The sequence below is a fragment of the Anabrus simplex genome, chromosome 1 (genome assembly GCF_040414725.1).
Source record: "Anabrus simplex isolate iqAnaSimp1 chromosome 1, ASM4041472v1, whole genome shotgun sequence".
In the NCBI taxonomy this organism is placed as follows: Eukaryota; Metazoa; Arthropoda; class Insecta; order Orthoptera; family Tettigoniidae; genus Anabrus; species Anabrus simplex.
In genome coordinates, this window is record NC_090265.1 from 1210107932 (window position 1) to 1210129527 (window position 21596).

Consider the following 21596-nt stretch of genomic DNA (forward strand, 5'->3'; position numbering starts at 1 on the left):
TAATATCGAGTGAAGATGTGAGACACGTCTCGTCCATATCAGAACTTGAGTGTTGAGGTAAATAATCACGATTTATACGATTTTACGTTTGTATTAATAATACTTAACTTCTATAGATTACTTTCCGGTCATCTTCAACGTTGCAATCAAACGTCATATTAAATGTTACTAACCACAACTACTTGAAGTTAGTCGTTTGAACAAATGCGTAATTTGATATAGAAAGAAACCTCACAGCCATTTCCTAGCAATTTTCATGTAATTCGGATAGTTCGAACACAAATACTTACTCGTTAGTGTGAAAGTTAGGGATAGTAAATTCTTTAACTTCTATTCTTTTAGGGTCTTTCATGCTTTCGTATCATGTTTTGATTCTAGGCATTTTGTTAGATCAGCAAATCTCATATACCCAGTGAATTCCTCCACTCTAGAACCTATCAATTGCTCTGATCTCTGATTGTCTCATATGTCGGTAACACAGCTCTTGTTGTGAGTCGGCGAAATGTTTGAATTAAGTAACACGCCACACAGCTTAGCAGCCTCTTATTATGTAATAACTAAATAGTTTTTCTGCTATGTACACAACCCATTCGAGATCCTCAAAGAAGGGATTGCATAATCTGTGCATGTAGAGACTAAAACTTGAGCACAGTCATTGAATATTGAAACAAAATGGCGAGCAAGTTCTTTATCTTGCTATTTCTGATCGTTTTTTGCTTCACACCAAGACGGAATCGAAATACTAGGCTTATTTTTCACCATATTTCCGTTCACGGAAAAAATCCACAGTATTTTATAAAATATATATTTACAGCAATTATGTTACACAAACACAGAATCTTCATTTCGTCCGCGCTTTTTCTTATTTTTGTCTCCGAACTGTCATGCAGCAGATAAGATCATACGCGTCCTAGTTTCTGAATCGTTCCTCCACCCATTCTCCACTGTCATCCTACCAAGCGGAGCCTCATACGCAGCTCTCTGGTAGGCGGTTGGCCATCAGTCTCTCCTTGATAGCAGTTCCATTCAGTTCCATCTCAGCGGCTGTTCCGGGCGTGGGCGGCTCCGGTTCCAGTTCTGGCTGCTCCGGGCACAGCGAGTGGGTCCCCGTCAGTCGCAGGTCCTTGGGACGAAGTTCCCACGAGTACGGGGTGAACTGATGGCACTGAAACACACACAAATACACGTTTAGTCATTTAATAATTTGCTTAATGGGAGGGATAATTTGGTGGCTGATAGGAGTTAAAAGAATACAGCTACTGTACAATATAACAAAAAAAAAATACAAAAAATACAGCTTTAATAATAGAACAAAAGTACAACTAAAGAAGAGCATACAGAAAAATGGGTGGATGAGAAATATACAGGGTGTTCGGAAACAACGTGAATCGGGTATATGGGCGTAAGAGGGTTGGTCATACTGATAAATAATTGAAAAAAAAAAGGAAGATATCTGACGCCGTTTTCATTTCATCAGCTACTGAAGTTAGCCAATCAAATCGTTTCGCGGGCTTTACGAGGCGGTGTTGCTAAATCTCCACATGGTTTATGACCGGCTTGAGAGCACCAATGGAAGAAATAAACTTCTCTAGACCGAACTCGATAGCTGCAGTCGCTTAAGTGCGGCCAGTATCCCATTTTCACACCAGGCAAATGGTGGGGCTATACCTTAATTAAGGCCACGGACGCTTCCTTCCCACTCCTAGCCCTTTCCTGTCCCGTCGTCGCAATAAGACCTATCTGTGTCGGTGCGACGTAAAGCAACTTGCAAAAAAGAAAAAAAGAAAAAACTTATTTAGGGGAGGGACTTGAACAAGGACCTCCCTGCTGATAGGCTCAGCTCGTATCTAGCGCGCTACTGTGGAATTGGCTGAAACCCGCGGTGTGTTAGTGTTTGATGCTCATTTATCGGCATGGCTCTTAAGCCCGACCATGCCATGCGCAGATTTAGCAACAACGCCTCGTAATACCCATTTGAATTCGCCCGCGAAGCAAACTGACTGGCTAACTTCAGCAGCTAATAAAATGACAACGGTGCGACATATCGACGTAATATTGTTCAAATTACCTATCAGTATGAAAAACGCTCTAATGCTCACAAACTCGGTTCACGTTGTTTCCAAACACTCTGTATACTGTACGTAGATTGTCAAATCATTATTTAAATAATGCTATTTGCTTTACGTCTCACTAACTACTTATACGGTTTTCGGAGACGCCGAAATGCCGGAATTTGGTCCCGCAGGAGTTCTTTTAGCCGGCCCCGTGGTGTAGGGGTAGCGTGCCTAACTCTTACCCGGAGGCCCCGGGTTCGATTCCCGGCCAGGTCAGAGACTTTTACCTGGACTTGAGGGCTGGTTCGAGGTCCACTCAGCCTACGTGATTAGAATTGAGGAGCTATCTGACGGTGAAATAGCGGCTCCGGTCTAGAAAGCCAAGAATAACGGCCGAGAGGATTCGTCGTGCTGACCACACGACACCTCGTAATCTGCAGGCCTTCGGGCTGAACAGTAGTCGCTTGGTAGGCCGAGGCCCTTCAAGGGATGTAGTGCCATAGGGTGGCTTGGTTTGGTTTTAGAAGTTCTTTTCCGTGCCAGAAAATCTACCGTCACGAGGCTGACGTATTTGAGCACCCTCAAATACCACCGGACTGAGCCAGGATCGAACCTGCCAAGTTGGGGTCAGAAGGCCAGCGCGTCAACCGTCTGATCCACTCAGCCCGGTCAAATGATTATTTATACCCTCTTTTAAAGTTTTAATAATACAATTAATCGAATGACCTCCGCTACCGTGTAGAATTTTAATTTGATGACATCCGGGCTGCCTACGTGCAAATTTTAACAGACGACAGAGTAAATCGGATCTCTTGGTGATCTAGGGCTGAGTTTGTTCGATAAACACCGGATGTGTCACCAAATATCTTCTCCATGCCGACATCGTAATAAATGGAGTGTCGCATGGACTTTCTAGAGCACTTAAAAAATCCGACTGCCTCTGCCTGGTTTTGTCCCCGCAGTCTTGGGATCCGGAGGTCAACACTCCACCGCTCATCCGCAGAGGGAGCTAGAAATCCTAAACAAAGTATTTTAACCTTAATCCACTGGACCTGTAGTTTTGCATGGGATCTTAATCCATGGGGATTTTTTCCCATTTAGATGATATACCTAGCAATGACCGAGAATCAAACATTTGTCACCATAGTGGTTGATAATGAATCCATCAGGCTTCCATCTCCTAAACTCCAGGAAATAAAGTTCAAAACAGCAATACGCCACTAAGCTTGTATCCTATTAAACATCACGACAAATTATTCCAAATCCTAGCTACTTTAGTGGTTCAGTAACTCGTTGTCCAAATTTGTCCTGAATCTGAAATCAATTGATGTCAGTATCTGTCAGTATGGCGTCACTTCACGAGCAATACCTCGCATCCCACAATGCTCTTCCTATCAATTACTATTTTCCTTAAGACCGGTCGTGCTTCCCAGCCACTTATGTAGATATGCAGTCCATGAGAACAACGCTCGTTGTGTTCATTTTCCTATGCCAATCTGTAAAGGAAAATGGACCTTACCGTACCGTCCTGTAGGAATGTATAGTGTGCATTACGAGGGTTGTTCTGAAAGTATTCTCTTGTTTTTTCTAGCAGTTAAGAACTGATGAAATTTTAGATGACAATGGTATGGGAGATGGCTAGAATCTGTATATATTTTCATGAAGACTGCAGTATAATACATTTAAGGTTAATTTTCCTTCGAGCACGCAGGAAAATGAACACAACGAACATTGTTCTTATGGACTGCATGTCCATATGTGGATTTCCTCAAGGTTCGGCCTGAACAGTCCAATCCTTGAGGAATTCCCCAACGTGTGTGGTGGCGTCCTTGAGGCCGCGCTGGGTGCAAGAGATCCAAAAATCCCGAACAAAATTCAATTCTTTTCCACCTTGAGGCCAAGCAGGCCGGATTTTCCCAGTCTCTTGCTGCGTGTATGTGTTAACTGCAGTAGGCCTTGAGGATTTGTGAAGTGAAGTGATGTGGGGAGTGTCCTATAGCGTCATGTCTCGAGAACTTTCAACAGAATTTATACAAATATACCAGAATGAACCTTCTTTGTGGTAAGCGAGTTCAAAAAATTACCATGATCAAAACTATTTGCAACACCACGTGAACAACCAACCACCATCAGTCAACAGAACTGTTGTGTTGACCTGGAATTGAACCTTAAGAAAATCCCCAAGGCCTTTTCCTTGAGGATTTCTTCAAGGAATTCCTTTCCGTGTGTGGGCGAGGGTTCGGTTGAGGAAATCTCCAAGGAAATCCCGGAGGCTTTTTCTTTGAGGATTTCTTGTACGTGTATGGCTAGCTTTAAGGAGGATAATGGACAGGAGGAGCATTGTGGAATACGAGTTATTGCTCGCGCAGTGGCGATGTTATGCTATCGGATGTGTTGGTAAGTGATGGTTATAAATAGATTTGTAGTCGGCGGAGTTTATACCCCTGTCTGGAATTATGTTTGGACACTCCGCACGCAGTTGTGTTGATTTGTAGCACGTAAGATAAAGCGCAGGAAGTCATTTGGAACAATGGAGCGCAACAATTGTCTTGTCCGCCACGACGTTGTTCTTGTTAAGTACAGGGGTTCCTTTGTTCGCTGCGCACTGTCTGTCTTGTGGAATAATTAGCTCCAGTTATTGAACAACAGTCTTCATGTCAGGACGTCTGAAGATTCCCTTAATCAAATTCGGGAAATAATAATTACATTTACACTTGGATGTAAGGCACTTATGGATATTCTCCTTACATATTCACATTAAGACGTAAAGTACATTACGAGGGTTGTTCTGAAAGTATTCTCTTGTTTTTTTCTAGCAGTTAAGAACTGATAACATTTTAGATGGTAATGGTATCGGAGATGGCTAGAATTTTGAAGGTCAGTGTGAGACTGATAGTGACAGTTTAAAGACTTTGTAAATGTACACATTGATAGCATGCAAGAATATGATATGTCGTTTCAAGAAATTTCGCGGTTGGACGGCGTAATGTTTCGGTTGTACAGACAGCATCACGAGAACGGTTTGAAGAAGGGAGTTCTGCATAGAGAGGAACGCTTTGGATGTCACTGCCACATTCTCGCCTGATAACAATGGCATACTGCTCAGCTTCATAGTTTCAAGAAAAGTTATTGAGTTACTGATTCAGAAGTCTTCCCTTGTGCGGTAAATTTGGTATTTCAGCATTTAAGGGCAGTTTTAATTTCTGATAGTGCGCATGTAGGAAAAGAATAATAATCTGTAAATTCTTTTTTTGCTAGTGGATTTACGTTGCGCCGACACAGATAGGTTTTATGGCGATGATGAGATAGGAAAGGCCTAGGATTTGGAAGGAAGCAGCCGTGGCCTTAATTAAGGTACAGCCCCAGCAGATACCTGGTGTGAAAATGGGAAACCACGGAAAACCATCTTCAGGCCTGCCGACACTGGGATTCGAACCCACTATCTCCCGGATGGAAGATCACAGTCGCGCGCCTCTAACCCCACGGCCATCTCGCCTGGTAATTGTATATTTGGTTTTGACTTCAGTTCTATTGTTTCAGTTTATATGATATGATTAGAATACGTCTAAGTGCAGTTTAGAATTGTAGTGTAGTTATTTTATTAGATAGTATCTTCCTTATCTGTCTCTGTGGTGTAGTGGTTACTGTTTATTTATTTATTTATTTATTTATTTATTTATTTATTTATTTATTTATCGTATGGCAAGTATACAAAAGAAAAAGAAAATTTACACTATATACAAGTACAAGAATGTGGGTAGCGTTCACATTTACAAATGAATGTCCAGTTGCTGTAGCCATTCTAAGAAGGGGGTGTAGCACTGATGACATCTTGGGCTGGTCCACCATACTTCCTCAGAGGGCACTCCTCAATAATGTGCTGCACTGACTGGAAAGGGGCTCCGCAATCACAAGCAGGGGATTCTCGAAGTCCCCACTTATGTATCATGGCATTACATCTAGCGTGGTCTGTTCTTAAACGGTTAAGTTTAGACCATTGGTGTCTCTTCAGGTGAAATCCTGGGAGTCCAGTTGTGAGGTCATGGATGCCTTGGTGTTTCACACGTGCAGAGCTCCAGCTTCGACGCCATTTTTCCAGGATATTGAAGCCAGTTATGTCATGCCATATTGGGTTCCTTGATTTAAGACGAGAAGGAGGTAGGTCAATAAGGACCTCAGGGATTGGGAGATTCTGTGGATGATCAGGATGGTGAAACCTTTTCCACTCGCGTATAGCTGCTTCCTGTCGTCTCAGTTCCGGAGGTGGTATGTTACTGATAGTATAGCCACTGGATTGGGGTGGATTTTAGTGTGCCTGTTATGGTTCTCATGAATGGACGCCGATCTTCCTAGTATGAGCGCTATGTTGCCACACCGGGGCACAATATTCAGCCACTGGATAAACCATGGTGAGGGCAGTAGTGCGTAGTGTGGATGCATCAGCTCCCCATGTCGTACCAGCTAGTTTCTTCATAATGTTTTTTCTTGACTTAAGTTTCTTGACTTAAGTTTTCCAGGTGTTTTTTATATGTTAAAGAGTGGTCTAAGGTGATGCCAAGGTACTTGGGGTTGAAATTATGTTTAATTCTTTGTTGGCGGACACAACGTTGAGCTTTCGGTGAGCTATTTGGTTACACAGATGGAATGAGCATACTTGACTTAGCCGGATTCGGACGAAGTCTCCACTTCGTGTAGTATGCATTCAAGGTTTCCAAGCCATTGGAGAGAATGCTTTCCCCCCGTGTACAGTAGATAACCTCCTCGTGGTGTACCCTGGGCAACGGACTGCTAATGCAGGACGGCGCATAGTCTACACAAATAGGCGACCGAACTAGATCCTGGATCTCTCACGGTCAATCAATGTTACATCAGAAGATGAAACCAGAGATGAAGAGAAGAGTGGTTACTGTGATTAGCTGCCATCCCCGGAGGCCCAGGTTCGGTCCCCGGCTCTGCCACGAAATTCGAAGCTTGGTACGAGAATTGAAACGGCGTCCACTCAGCTTCGGGAGGTCAGCTGAGTAGATTGGGGTTCGATTCCCACTTCAGCCATCCTCGAAGCGGTTTTCGGTGGTTTTCCACTTATCCTCCAGGCAAATGCCAGGATGGTACCTAATTAAAGGCGACGGCCACTTCCTACCCTCTTGCTTCTCTACCCCTCCCAATATTTCTATCCCCCGACAAGGCCTCTGTTCAGCATAACAGGTGAGGCCGCCTGGGAAAGGTACTGGTCCTCCTTCCCAGTTGTATCCAAAGTCTCACGTTCCAGGACACTGCCCTTGAGGTGGTAGAGGTGGGATCCCTCGCTGAGTCCGAAGGAAAAACTACCCTGGAAGGTAAACGGATTAAGAAGAAGAAGAAGAAGAAGAAGATAAAGAAGGATCTTGCTTACTGTATTCGTATTTCAGCTTAACTTAACGGCAGTTTTTATTTGTTTTAGAGTGTAGTAGGTTAAGAATAATGTTTGTCTAAGTATATAGTTCTGTTGTGAAATTCTTCTTTCGATATTTCAAAATTTAACGGCATTTTAAATTTATATTTGCGCGTAATAATAATAATAATAATAATAATAATAATATGTCTATATTTACGTATTTGGTGTAACTACATTACTATAGTTTCAGTTGGACGGTTATTTTATAATTTTATAATTAGCAGATGCCTAAGTACAATAATTGTATTGTAGTTATCAGTTGGTATTACTTTACTATCGTGGAATCCTTGTGTAGTATAGTCATTCAATATTTTCTTCTTCGGACATATATATATATATATATATATATATATATATATATATATATATATATATATATATATATATATTTCACAGAATACGCCAATTCCTTTCTGTTGATATTTCCAAATTAGTTCATATTTCTGTGAAGAAGATAAAATTATGACTAAGGGAGGTAGGTGTATCGACCATGGGCACCCATATGACAGTTTGTAGAGGGGGCCTAGACCTGGGGGTATGTAGTATTTTCCAAAAAGATGAATGGCGACTTGTATTGCGCGGTAGAATAACACATACGGTATCCCCTGTCTGTTGGTCGGGGGCGGTACTACCACTTCTACGTAATACATACATTTAAATCATTTTCTTGAAATAAAAACACCTGACTACATTAGATTTTTGCCTTTCCCTGAGAGCTCGGTGGGGGGGGGGCATGGTCCCCCCCTTGCCCCGGGCATGGGCGCCCTTGGACTATCGACGACGGGAGTGAGCAGGCATCACGGAGAATGAGGGAAGAGGTAGCGAGTTTGAGGGAGATAAGTAGGTTTATAATGGACGACTGGAACTTACAGGATCAATGTATAGGATATGGTAGGTAGGTAAGAGTGTGGGAAAGGAGGGGGGGGGGGCATTGTGGAAGACAGGTGGATTAATGTTTTAAGGGGAATGAAAATGAGGATTAAGGGTTCTCCTCAGGGAGTGAGTTCAGAAGAAGTGTAGTTGGGCAATCAGTATGAATCACTGCAGGTAGAACAGCAGAGGGAAAATGGAGAATACGTTAGTGTTACAGAGGAGGGGCGAGGCAAGTAGGAAAGGGAGACACAGAGTAGAAGATAGCAAGAGGGAGGTGGAACAGGATCATGAGAGGGAGAGATAGGAGGAGGAAGTATGTTCTGTAGCTGTCATGGAAGTTCAGGGAAGTTAAGGTAGATCAAGAGATGGGTGGAATTGAAGATCTGGTCATGGGTGACTCTAGTGTCAGGCACATTTAGGGAAAGTATGTGCAGGAAAGGGAACTAGGGTAGAGTACTTTCCAGGAATGAGGTTAAAACAGATGTTGAGGGTATTAGAAGTAGAAGGTGGAATTTTCCACGTTGGTACCAACAACATTAGGGATGCAGAAGTAGGTACTAACACACTTGGGAATGTATTGGATCTTGTTATGACAGCGCGGGAGAAATTTAGAACGGATATTGTCTTCAGTGTGATATTGTGTGGAAGGGTTACTGACTGGAGCAATATCGGGGATTTAAATGGGACTATGGAGCGGGTATGTGGGAAATTGGGAGTGAGATTTGTAGATCCTAATGGGTGGGTAAGGGATGGGGATCTGCGTTCATATGGACTTCACATGAACCACTACGGTATACAGAGGTCAGGAGGTTTGTTTAGAAGTGTTATAGGGAGGTACATTAAAGGAAACTGATTCCCCAGGTGAATAAGAAAGTGACAGAACCAACTAAAGAGAAAAATATTCTAACGTGGATAAAATCAGATGAGCTCTGCAGAGAAACTGAAGTAATAGACGGTATAAGTGATCACGAAGCTGTTTTGTGGCAGTTAGAAATAAATGCGATAGAAAGGAAGGTTGAAAAGTGGACTATAAGCAATAAGAGAAGAGAGATATGGGGGAGTTCTTAAAAAGTAATTATGATCAGTGGACAATGGTAAAGCCAGATGTAAACAGGACATCGGATGTGCATAAAGCAATTGTTGAGGAGTGCGAAAATAGTCATGTACCTTTTAAGGCGGTAAGGAACAGGAAAGGCACAGTTTATTATATCAGAGGTTAGGAAGAAGCGAGTTAATGACGGATATGGAAGGAAGGAGAGATTGAAGGAACACTAAAAATTTGAATTTAACAAAAAAAGTTAGTAAAGGATAACATGATGACAAACATAATTTGCAGTCATAAGAATTTTAGGGAAAAATGGATAGATGTGTAAAGGCAGAAACAGGAAATACATCCCAGGAATCATTAATGGACAATGGGAGTGTATATGTGAGGACTTAGAGAAGGCAGAAGTATTCAGTCAGAAGTATGTGGAGACAGTTGGATACAAGAAAATATAAACATAGAGAAGGTTAGAAATACTGGCTAAGTATTGAGATTAACTTATTACCATTCGTTTGGCATGCTTTCTTTCATTTGCAGAAATACCATTCTTTCTCAATTCCGAACAATGTACAGACAAAACTATTATTTTATATACATAAAAGTGTCATATAGGTAAATTTAGGCTTGGAAGGTAGCGGACTTGATCTTAAAATAAGGTACAGTTCCAGGATTTTCTGGCATGAAAATAGAAAATTATAGTTTGAAAAAAATTGGTGGCATTTCATATGTCCATAGCAGATTTTCCCTCAAAACTACAATAACCAATAGCATTTCTTGCATTCTTGTGGGCCTTTTATTTAATAATAATGCTCAACAATTTTAACAATACCTACCGGAAAGAGTTGCATGCATGACAATGACGGAAGATTTAGCTCTAATGCTGTCTCGACCACTGTCTGTTAACTAACTGAGTGATGCTCGACGCGATGCTTAAGCTGCCCTTCTCCGAAGATTCCGTTCGGAAGCTGATCAAAATGAAGTCATCTTCAGAGTTGGGAAGAACTTGAGCAAAAGTAATCGGATTACTTGTAACGATTGCGTTCATAGCAATTTTTAGTTATAATCATCACTTTTTGCAAATAGCAATTTTTATTTATAACTTGCTTCTTGAAATAAAATTGTAATCGTTACTTTGTAGTAATTGATGTAGGGTACATCGTACGAAAGAATAAATAGGAAAAAAGTAAATGATGATTTTTTCATTTCCATTACAGCAGAACATTCATCAGCGTTCGATGAGGTACTTTCTTATGTCCCCAGTACTTCCAAAAACATCATGCCTATCCCAACGTTATTCTTAAAATTAAACACCGGTATTCCTTCAAGTGCTCCTGCCGGGCGTCTTTTCAGTAAATGTAAAGCTGTACTTTGCCCAAAGAAGTTGGGGCTTAGCGATGCAAATTTTAAGAACCAATTATTTTATTTGTAAAGTAAATGACAAACGCTCTGTGGTGTAGTGGTTAGTATTTTACCTGCCACCCTGGAGGCCCGGGTTCGACTCCCGGCTCTGCAACGAAATTTGAAAAGTGGTACAAAGACTGGAGCGGGGTCCACTCAGCCTCGGGAGATCAACTGAGTAGAGGGGGCTTCGATTCCTACCTCAGCCATTCTTGAAATAGTTTTCCGTGGTTTACCACTTTTTCTCCAGGCAAATGCCGGGATGGTATCTAACTTAAGACCACGGCCGCTTTCTTCCCTCTTCCTTGTCTATCCCTTCCAATCTTACCATCCGCCACAGCACAGCAGGTGAGGCCGCCTGGATGAGGTCGTGGTCCTCCTTACCACTTTCATCCCACCTGACCCTCTCACGCTCCTTGACACTGCCCTTAAGGCGGTAGAGGTGAGATCCCTCACATACTGAAATGCATTTAAACGGACCGCTGCGTTCATGATTTCTCTGCTCTGGGGGTGTGGTCTTGTGTTAACATTCACTAGCTTTCCATACTCAAGCAGATTTTTCAACATAATTATATTTCAATACATCGCACTAGAGTTTCATCATGTAGTACCTTTGTGAACCAACAGATGACATGGGTTGTCATATAATCTATCTCTGGAGAAGGAATGTTGAATCTTGTATAAATGCTGTTGAATCTATCTATGACTGCCATGTGCTGTGTTATTTGTGTTTATATCGGGTGCCTAACTTCTCCTAAGTGAATAATGGGCAGTAATAGACGTAGTGGCTATAAAAGAAAGCACCATTTCTACGGAAATAAGTACACAATGAATAATCAAAATATTGAGACAGTAGGTCAAAATGGGAACAATGAAAATCAACTTCCCAATGTGAGTAGTGCTTCTGAATCCAACCAAACTTTCTACTTCAAATTTTGATAGTAAATGTGTTGATTCTCAAGGTTGTTTTAACATTATATTTAGTGTGGAATGTGTAGAAAAACTGTTGTCTTTGCTGATATATACTGTCTGTATGAATTGCGGATCAATATCGCTGAAAAACTTTTAAAAATCAGAACCCCAGTGTGCATCAAGGAAAATTGCTCAGGTGCCTGAAATTAATAGAACACTTGTGTATGGGATGCGCCTCATTGGTTCTTATGTAATTAATTTGCCTCCACCATCCGCACCTGCACCATATACTGAACATGTCAAGATTCTGGCTGAAGTTACCACTGAGTTGCCGAAGTGGTAATGAAAGATGCTGAAGAAATAAAACTAAAACGACCCAATAATGAATGCTGTGTCTGTCGATGGCACTTTGCACCGAAGAGGATATTCTTCACTCTCTGGTGTGGTAGCAGCATTGTCAGTGGACACTGGCAAAATTGTTGTTGAATGTTTGAGATGTGTAGGATGGACAAAAAGTCACCGTCCTACGTTAACTGGCAAGCAGATCACGCTGCAGTACGCATGAAAAACTTCAGTGGGTCATCACCAAATATGGAACTAGGGGGTGCCAAAGTCGCTCAGTAGCAAAAGGAGTATATAGAGTATTACGGGGATGGAGACTCAAAGAGTTACAAAGCTGTGTTAGAGACATATCCTTACAATGGGAAGCAAATAAACAAACTAGAATGTGTTGGGAATTATCAGAAAAGGTTGGGAACAGCGCTGCGCAAGCTGGCACAGGGAAATAAAGCTAGGGGCAAAGGGAAATTGACAGGGGCTCTCATGGAAAAAATACAAAATTACTTTGGAATTGCAATTCGAAGCAATGCTTCCAGCATAGAGGCAATGAACAATGAACGTTTGGTCAACTTTATACCATTTGACAGCACACCACAGGTGTCCTGAAGGAAGTGAAATTTGGCAGTGCTCTTACCAGCGAGCTAAAGCTGAAAACAAATTCAACAGCTACAAGTACAAGACAGGCGTACCTTCGGATATTCTCCAAGAAGAAAAGCGAGTTTATGAAAGACTCATCAGTAGGGAGATTTTGTGAAAATGTCTGCATGGATTGACGCAAAATTGCAATTAATAACTCTTCTTCCTTTATCTGTTTACCCTCCAGGGTCGATTTTCCCCTCGGACTCGGCAAGGGATCCCACCTCTACCGCCTCAAGGGCATTGTTCTGGAGCTTTAGACTCTGGGTCGGGGGATGAAATTGGAGAGGATGAGCAGTACCTCGCCCACGCGGCCTCAACTGCTATGCTGAACAGGGGTCTTGGTGGGGGATGGGAAGATTGGAAGGGATAGACAAGAAAGAGGGAAGGGAGCGGCCGTGGCCTTAAGTTTGGTACCATCCCGGCATTTGTCTGGGGGGAAGTGGGAAACCACGGAAAACCACTTCCAGGATGGCTGAGGTGGGAATCGAACCCACCAATACTCAGTTGACGCCTCGAGACTGAGTGGAGCCCATTCCAGCCTCGTACCACTTTCCAAATTTCGTGGCAGAGCCCCGAATCGAACCCAGACCTCCAGGGGTGGCAGCTAATCACACTAACCACTATACACCACAGAGGTGGACGCAATTAGTCATTCAATTCCATAACATGGCGTCGATGTCCAAAATACACTTATGTAGGACTCACAACTCTGAGATTAGGTGTAATGGATGCTGTGATCCATTATAACTGTGGCAGTGTGAGTGAATTACACGTGCTACAAAAGACGAACATCACTCAGGGAATATACGATGCAGCCGGTGCAAAGACAGCAGATAAAGAACGACTCTGCAAAGCCAAAAAGCAGAGCACACCCGAGCAGAAACAACGGAGAAGGTATCTCAAAGGAAGAAAACGTCGTAAAGAGGACAATAAACTACAACAAGAGGGACCCATGGATGCATCAGGAGGGTTTTAATCAGCCAAAGTAAGTAATTTCAATCCCGAAATCAACTTCCAAGATTCTAGTTCAGTTTTCCACACAATGAATTTCTCCACATTTTTCATAATTCCAAAACTCATCGTATCTTCAAATTTTAAGTTATATAATACATTGATATGTCAAACTGAGGCTTATTAAAACGTAGAATGTTTTGAACTAAACATATTCATAAATAATACTATAATAATAATAATAATAATAATAATAATAATAATAATAATAATAATAATAATAATAATATATTCATAAATAATACTACCAAAATAAAATATTCTAAATATTATAAAATGTTTAGTACCATCAACAATATATCCAAGAAATTATGACATCAGTAAATTCTTATATTATGTTTAGTTAATCACAGTATAAGCATTATGAGGATCAATTATGCGCAAAAATAATTTGAATAGAACTATTTTACAGAAAACTATGATTTTTGGAATTTTATGCAAACTTTTGGAGTTTTTTTGACAATTATTTAGGAAACGGTACCTTAAGTGTGAAATGTTTATAGTGTAAATATCCTCCCTAAACGCAAATATTTCATTGTTGCTATTTGTTTTACGTCGCACCGACATAGGTATTATGGTGACGACGGGAGAGGAAAGGCCTAGGAATGGGAAGGAAGCGGCCGTGGCCTTCACTAAGGTACAGCCCCAGCATTTTCCTGGCGTGAAAATGGGAAACCACGGGAAACCATATTCAGGACAGTGGGGTTGGAACCCACTATCTCCCGGATGCAAGCTCACAGCTGCGCGCTCCTAACCGCATGGCCAGCTCACCCGGTGCAAATATTTCATTGTAAAAATTTCAAAGAATCGATAGAATAGTACAGATTTTGGTTCGAAACGTGAATACATACCTAAGGCTAGCCTTATGTAAAGTCATTGTAATTGTAATTTGATTTACATCCGATTAAACAAATTTACGGTTCTCGGAGACGATGAGGTGCCAGAATTTAGTTCCACAGGAGTTCTCTTACGTGCCCGCAAATATACCGACACGAGGCTGACGTATTTGAGCACCTTTAAATACCACCGGACTGAGCCAGGATCGAACCTGCCATGTTGGAGTCAGAAGACCAACGCCTCAACTCTCTTAGCCCGGCAATTGTAATTTACTGATTACTTGTCGAATAAGTCATTTGTAATTGTATTTGAGTAAAATATTTCTCAGGTAACTTTAATCCAGCCCAATCCAGCCCAATTACGTTCTCCTTGTACTCTTCCCAACACCGGTCATCTTCACAAATAGGTGCGCTATTTACCAAAGTTCAAGAAATCGCAACGTTGTGTTTTGGGCTAAGGCCAATCCCTATTTCGCTCAGGAATTAGAGAAGAATTCATCACATTTTATGATCTGACCCGGCATGACTGCCAACCGCATTTTTGGACCATATTCTTTAATTGTCCCGTTAACGGCCAGTCATAACTATAATGGCTCTGTCCGCAGCTCATGGAAGCTGGAATAGCAGATACCATAGTCCTAGGACAAAGACGGAATCTCTACTCATTTTGTTATCCATGTTAGATAATGCCTTAATGAATTGTTTCCAGACAGGAGGATGGGGCGCGGATCGGAGGCAGTATGGGCCCCTTTGACCTGGCCTTCAAGGAATCCTGACTTGTCCAGGTCAGACAACGCATCGTAGGGTTTCAGCCGTCAGCGCTACCAAGCATTGAACGAACTGCGGACTGCCGTGAGGAAAGCGTTTGGACCTAACGCGGAAACTTTTCTCTACAGAACCACTCACCGAACATGGCGTCGCATTTAGTTGTGCTGCGGTAATGGCGATACTCACATTGATATTTTGGACACACCATGTTGAATATACCTTACGACATAAATCATATGTTACATTTTTATTGTACTTATGAAAGAAATAGGTGGTAATATGACTTATCGCCCACACTGTAGATCCCTCTTCGTCAACAACTTTGAAATTTAAAGTGGACATTAAGCGAATAAAGAAGTACCTAATATATCATCATCTTGTAAAATGCATCCATTACGTTGGTCATCAGCCAAGTATAACATTTCCTGAGTAATTAATTCTACTAAAAGAGGATGATGTTATTGTTGGTGATATTATTTTTATGTTTATTGTTGTACCGGGAGGTACACCTCAACGCCGCGCATTCAAAACTAGCGCCTAAACGAACTCCTCTATTGGTAAATGAGTGAAACTGAAACTACACCAACTTGGAACTTTAATCAAAAGATGTCACCACTTATTATGCAGTTGCAAAACCTGAGTGGCCGGCCCCGTGGTGTAGGGGTAGCGTGCCTGCCTCTTACCCGGAGGCCCCGGGTTCGATTCCCGGCCAGGCCAGGGATTTTTACCAGGACCTGAGGGCTGATTCGAGGTCCACTCAGCCTACGTGATTAGAATTGAGGAGCTATCTGACGGTGATATGGCGGCCCCGGTCTAGAAAGCCAAGAATAACGGCCGAGAGGGTTCGTCGTGCTGACCACACGACACCTCGTAATCTGCAGGCCTTCGGGCTGAGCAGCGGTCGCTTGGTAGACCAAGGCCCTTCACGGGCTGTAGTGCCATGGGGTTTGGTTTGGATAACCTGAGTGAATTTCTCCTTGTTTTGTTTGCCATTCATCAAGAAGTCTGGACATTTTTTTCACAGATGACACTACAAAAACTATGATCATGCACCCTGGTGCGAAGTGAGAGAACTTATGATTTAAAGTAGGTTTGTATTTCTAGGTTTTTGGTAACTGATTGAGGCTCATTTGGGTTGGCAATTCTTCCTTTTATTTCCGCCCGTTTTGAATTTAGCCGATCCCTAATTTATGTAATTAATGTCCAACCAATCCCGTATTTCTTTTTCACCTTGTGTGTAACCAATAAAATCAAGAGGGCGTGTCCTGATTCATCTTGAATGATCTCGATCCTTCCCTGAGGGTTTATAAACTGCGGCTTTTCACGTCTCTTGTCCAATTGATCGGCATCTTACTAAGTGTGTGTGTCAAAGCAGGAGGCGGACGGCCTCTTTCATCGGTCAGCAGTACATCTACAAGGTAATGGCCACATAACATCTTTCTTTCTTGCTAACTCCGCAGTTTAACCCGAGGGAAAGGTCCGAATCATTAACTATGTAACCTACTTTTCTAAAAATGTAACTTTTTGCCGGCTAATGTAAAAACTTCATAAAATCTTTAACTGTAAATCGGGGATAGAGAGTGAATTGCCCTGTCGAGCTCCCCTTCATCTTGGTTTGAGGTGACTACGTTTTTCTCTGTTTGTCCTACTGTAACGTGTTAATGTAATGTATATACGAGTTACTTGAGTAGTTTGGAAATAGCCCCAGTTTCATCGGCTTAGAGCCCCTTAGTTTTTTGTGTTCATATCTAGGAGTGCAGGTATACGCCTCCATTCATTTTGTGTTCGGGCCATTAATTTAACCTGTTATTCTTATTCCACGAAGATCCAGTAGGTTGGGTATTTAATACCCCTGTAAAAGTAAGTTCAATTTTGTAAATGGCAGTTTGATAGACCAGAGAGTGATGTAATGTTGCCTTGAGTAGGCAGTAAGAAACTGAGAGCCTGTTAGCTCTTTTTCAAATTTTGTGATTTTATCGAGTGCCTCTGGAAGGCTAGATATTGTATTTTGGGAGCAAGTGCTCCATGAATTAGGGGATTTTTGTAAATTTGAGCTTGTAGCTCAGGAAATGTAAAGCTAGGGGCTTAAAGCCCAAAGTGTTAAGGTTCTGAATCTTGGATTTTTCCCAATCTGGTTTAATGATTGCTACTTGTACCTGTAATATTGGCATGAAACAATTGTTAAGGTTGAAATTCTGAAAATATAACCTTCAGTTTAAGTTTTAAATTCAATTCTTGACTTTGTAGTTAGACCCATTCACCCCGGCACCTTCTTTCACCTCTTTCTGCTCCACGGGTGTCCCTGTAACAATTATTATTATTCCTATTCCGCTCAGGGATTAGAGAAGAATCCACCACATCTTATGGTCTGGACGAGCATGAACGATATAATATTATAAGAGGAATGTGGGAAAAGAAATCTAAAGAGGGTTAAAAGAGAGATGCATTAGCTAGTAGTATGGATATGCATATGGAAGTATCCTAGACTCTATGACATTTAAAGTCTAGCAATTGCTACGTTTACCTAAAACGATACGAACAAGAATTATTTATGTGATAATAATAATAATAATAATAATAATAATCGTATGGCCTCAGCTACCGTTTGCAGACATTTCGATTTGACGCCATCTGGCTGTCTGCTCGTCAATTTCGACGTTCCGGTTTTTACTCTGTCTGCCATCTAGCGGACCTAGAGTAAACCGGATCTCTCTTGGGCGTCTATGGCTGAGATTTAATTAATTTTGTCGGGTAAATACCAAATGTATCACCAGAGATCTTTTACATGCCGACATCGTACGACATGGAGTGTCGATTGGACTTTTTTCCGCCCTTCAAAAATCCGACTACCTCTGCCGGGTTTGAACCCGCTATCTTGGGATCCGGAGGCCGACACTCTACCACGGATCCACAGATATTAGCAAAACTAGACTTAAGTGATTGTGTAACTTTTCTTAGTTGGATTATATTATGTAATATATTACTCAGCTGGATTATCGTTATTATTGTGTATTATTAAAAAAATAAGTTTGTGTATTAATTATTACTGTAATAAATGAATACACTCTCCCAAGTTGGTGTTCATGCGTGACTGGGAGAGAAGAGTGTCGTATATTAATTAATTAATTCATGCTGCTTACTCTTGACCTTATTCTTAATCGAAATTGTGTCCGTTAAACCATGCAGATGGAATCCACAAAATAAAGACGTAGAACGGTTAAACATGTGCTAATTCACGATTATATTATATGGTATAAACAGAAACATACCTCAAGTCCAATCAAGCGTGAGTTAATTTCACTATTTGCTCACATTTCTGTTCTCTGAACTAGTCTCTTCCGGCCTCTGATCATCACGGAATTCACCTTCACAACCGAGAATCCTTACAAGAGACGGGATATGGCTTGAACAGGAATTCCATATTCCATATTCAAAACTTGTATCCGTTAGAACGCTTTGATGTTTTGATGTGGTGTGAGAGGGAAGGGAAACCAGCAGTTAGTAACTGACGTGAGTGTCACAAGTACAGTAACTTCTAGTTCACACCCATCCACCCACCCACTCGCGCGCATCCGAGCCTTCCTTCAGTCTTAAGCACAGAAGACGAGCTCCTAATCGATTGTTCTAACCAACCTTGTGGTGTAGTGGTAGCGCTTCTGCCTTTTGCCCGGAGACACCACGTTCTATTTCTGGCCAGTCCATCGGTTTAAATTCTGGACCATGGATTACAATGGGCTTACTCGGTCTTGCGATACAAGCTAAGGAGCTGCCTGATATGAGAGACAGCGAGCCCAATCATGGAAGTCAAGCACAGCGGCTGATGTGGCGCTCCAGTATCTGTGGACCATCTCGCCTGATGGCAACCGTCCTGGCAGATTGGGGCTTGACAGCCTGGTGGCATAATCACTGCCTTCTCACTAAGGTGGCCACCTTTCGACTCCCGCCCAATGCATCTGGGACTTTTGGAATTAAGTATCACGTCCCTTTAATTCAGAAGTATTGCGGCTAAAATCACGTTATCAATAGTCACATAAAACTACAAGCATGTTTCTCGACAGGGCAAGGTCGCCATCCCTTTTAGACCTAAAAACTGTTTTTGGTGAAACCTTCCTTAAAAAAAAAAAAAAAAACTTTTTTGCGATGGATGCAAGGTCTGAAAAGGAGAAAAAAGTACTAAGGAAATTCTTTCTTCCATACGCGTTTTCGAAAGGTATCGACACAGGCGTGCTTAGTGAGCTTATTTATCCATTATTTGAGCCAAAGTAACACACACACCATCTTTCGTATCACTGGTGGCTATAAAGGAAATCAGAAAAAATACTTTTTTACACAAATATATCTTAGGACTGGTGAGGAGGGGGTTCATCTAAAAATTTGCGTCAAAAAATTAGCGATACAAAATATGAGACGTGATGTTACCTAGCAACCGTCATGCTGCGATGTCAAGTGTTGAAGGATGGCTATGACTGAGAGACATGTAGGCTAGTTGGTTCTGTACCTATCTTTGTGAAATGATGCAAATGAATTAATCGTTATCGATTTGAGTATTTATGATCATTCGATTTTCCAAAGGGAAATTTGACACCTTTTTTTTGCTAGTGGTCTAATGTCTTACTATGTTCGTTCTGGCGACGATGTACTAGTAAAGCGCTAGGACTGGCATGGAAGAGACTAGCGCCTTAATTAAGTTACAGCTCCAGCTCAGATTGATTTCTTACATACAAAAGATGGCGTGAGTGCAAGGAGTATAGTCGTGCTGTTGGTACACTGTCTAAACACAAACATAAATACCCTAGGACTACCTGAACCCACTTATATACCTTACAATCCATACCATCAGCCTGGCATCATGGACATTGCATTAACTCAACAAATTGACAACGGCATCTATCTGAACACGATCTGGGCCACTGACTCTGACCAAAACCCAGTGCTTTTGGAAATACAAGACGGCACAGTCACACCAACCCTGTCGAACAAATCAAACATTATCCCTACCAAAAACATCAACTCGGATAAATTTAAAAACTATATGGAGACATATAAAGATCGCTCATCCCGAGAACTAAACATTCCAGAAGACATCGATGCAGCCGTACTAAGTATCATCACGTCCATTAGAACAGCAGCCAGCTCACCGACCACCACAACAGAGACTAAAGACTTACCGGCAAGAAAAAAATTCCTCATCATACTAAAGAAACATCGGAAGACGAAGATGGCAGAAGACCAGAAACCAACAACACAAGTGCACATACAACTTTCTTAACCGAAGATGTGCAGCAGAAATACTAGAATATAGCAACGAACAATGGAACACTACCCTCCGCCATCTACTAACCAAAGACAACAATATTTGGCGAATGACCAAAATACTCAGACCGGAAGCCCAACGATACCTCTATCCTCAAAACCAAGAACATCACCGTAGTCACTAACTCCCTTCGAAAAAGCAGAACTACTAGCCACCTCTCTTGAAGAATAATTTAAACCAAATGACGAACCTCAATACTCCAACTTCACCAAAGACATTGAAGAAGCAGTTAACAACATTCGACAAACACCAGTAAGCCATACAGACGAATATCCCGTAATTACAGTCCCAGAAGTTAAAAACCTGATTAAAAAACTACCAAACAATAGGGCACCAGACCAGATGGAATCAGCAGGAATATACTGAAGCAACTATCTCGCACAACGCCAGAGTGCCTAACAGATATCTACAACGCCATCCTTCGGACCGGTCACTTTCCTAAAAAATGGAAACTTGCCAAAACTATAACCGTCCACAAACCAGGAAAACCAAAACCAGACCCCAAAAGCTACAGGCCAGTCAGCCTAATAGACGGACTAGGCAAAGTCATGGAAAGACTACTTTACCGATGACTTATTAACAATACTACCCTGAACGACTCTCTTCCCCTACAGCAATTTGGATTCCGGAAAGGACACACTACGGTCCAGCAACTCGTCAGAATGGTAAACAGAATCACCAAGACCTTGAACACCAAACGACGACGCGGTATCCTATTTCTTGATTTTGCACAGGCCTTCGACAGAGTGTGGCACGAAGGTCTACTCTACAAACTCCTTCAGAAAGGACTACAACAAGTATACTGGAATCTGATTGCCAACTACCTAACAGACAATTCTTTTTTGAAATATCTGGTGAGAAGTCAGGCATAAAAACTACAAGTATACTGGAATCTGATTGCCAACTGCCTAACAAATAGACAATTATACTTTGAAATATCAGGTGAGAAGTCAGGCATAAAAACAGTGAGAGC

The 21596-nt window shown here is 41.7% G+C and overlaps 1 protein-coding gene across 1 annotated transcript in view; it reads right to left on the bottom strand.

Moving 5' to 3' along the window:
- Positions 1–486: 486 nt before the first annotated feature.
- Positions 487–21596, bottom strand: part of LOC136858529 (neural cell adhesion molecule 2) — a 491718-nt gene continuing 470608 nt past the window's right edge. Inside the window, exon 13 of the mRNA XM_068225657.1 lies at positions 487–1165. Coding sequence (XP_068081758.1) covers positions 968–1165 — 198 coding nt within the window. The 3' untranslated portion in view covers positions 487–967. The remainder of the gene's footprint in view (positions 1166–21596) is intronic.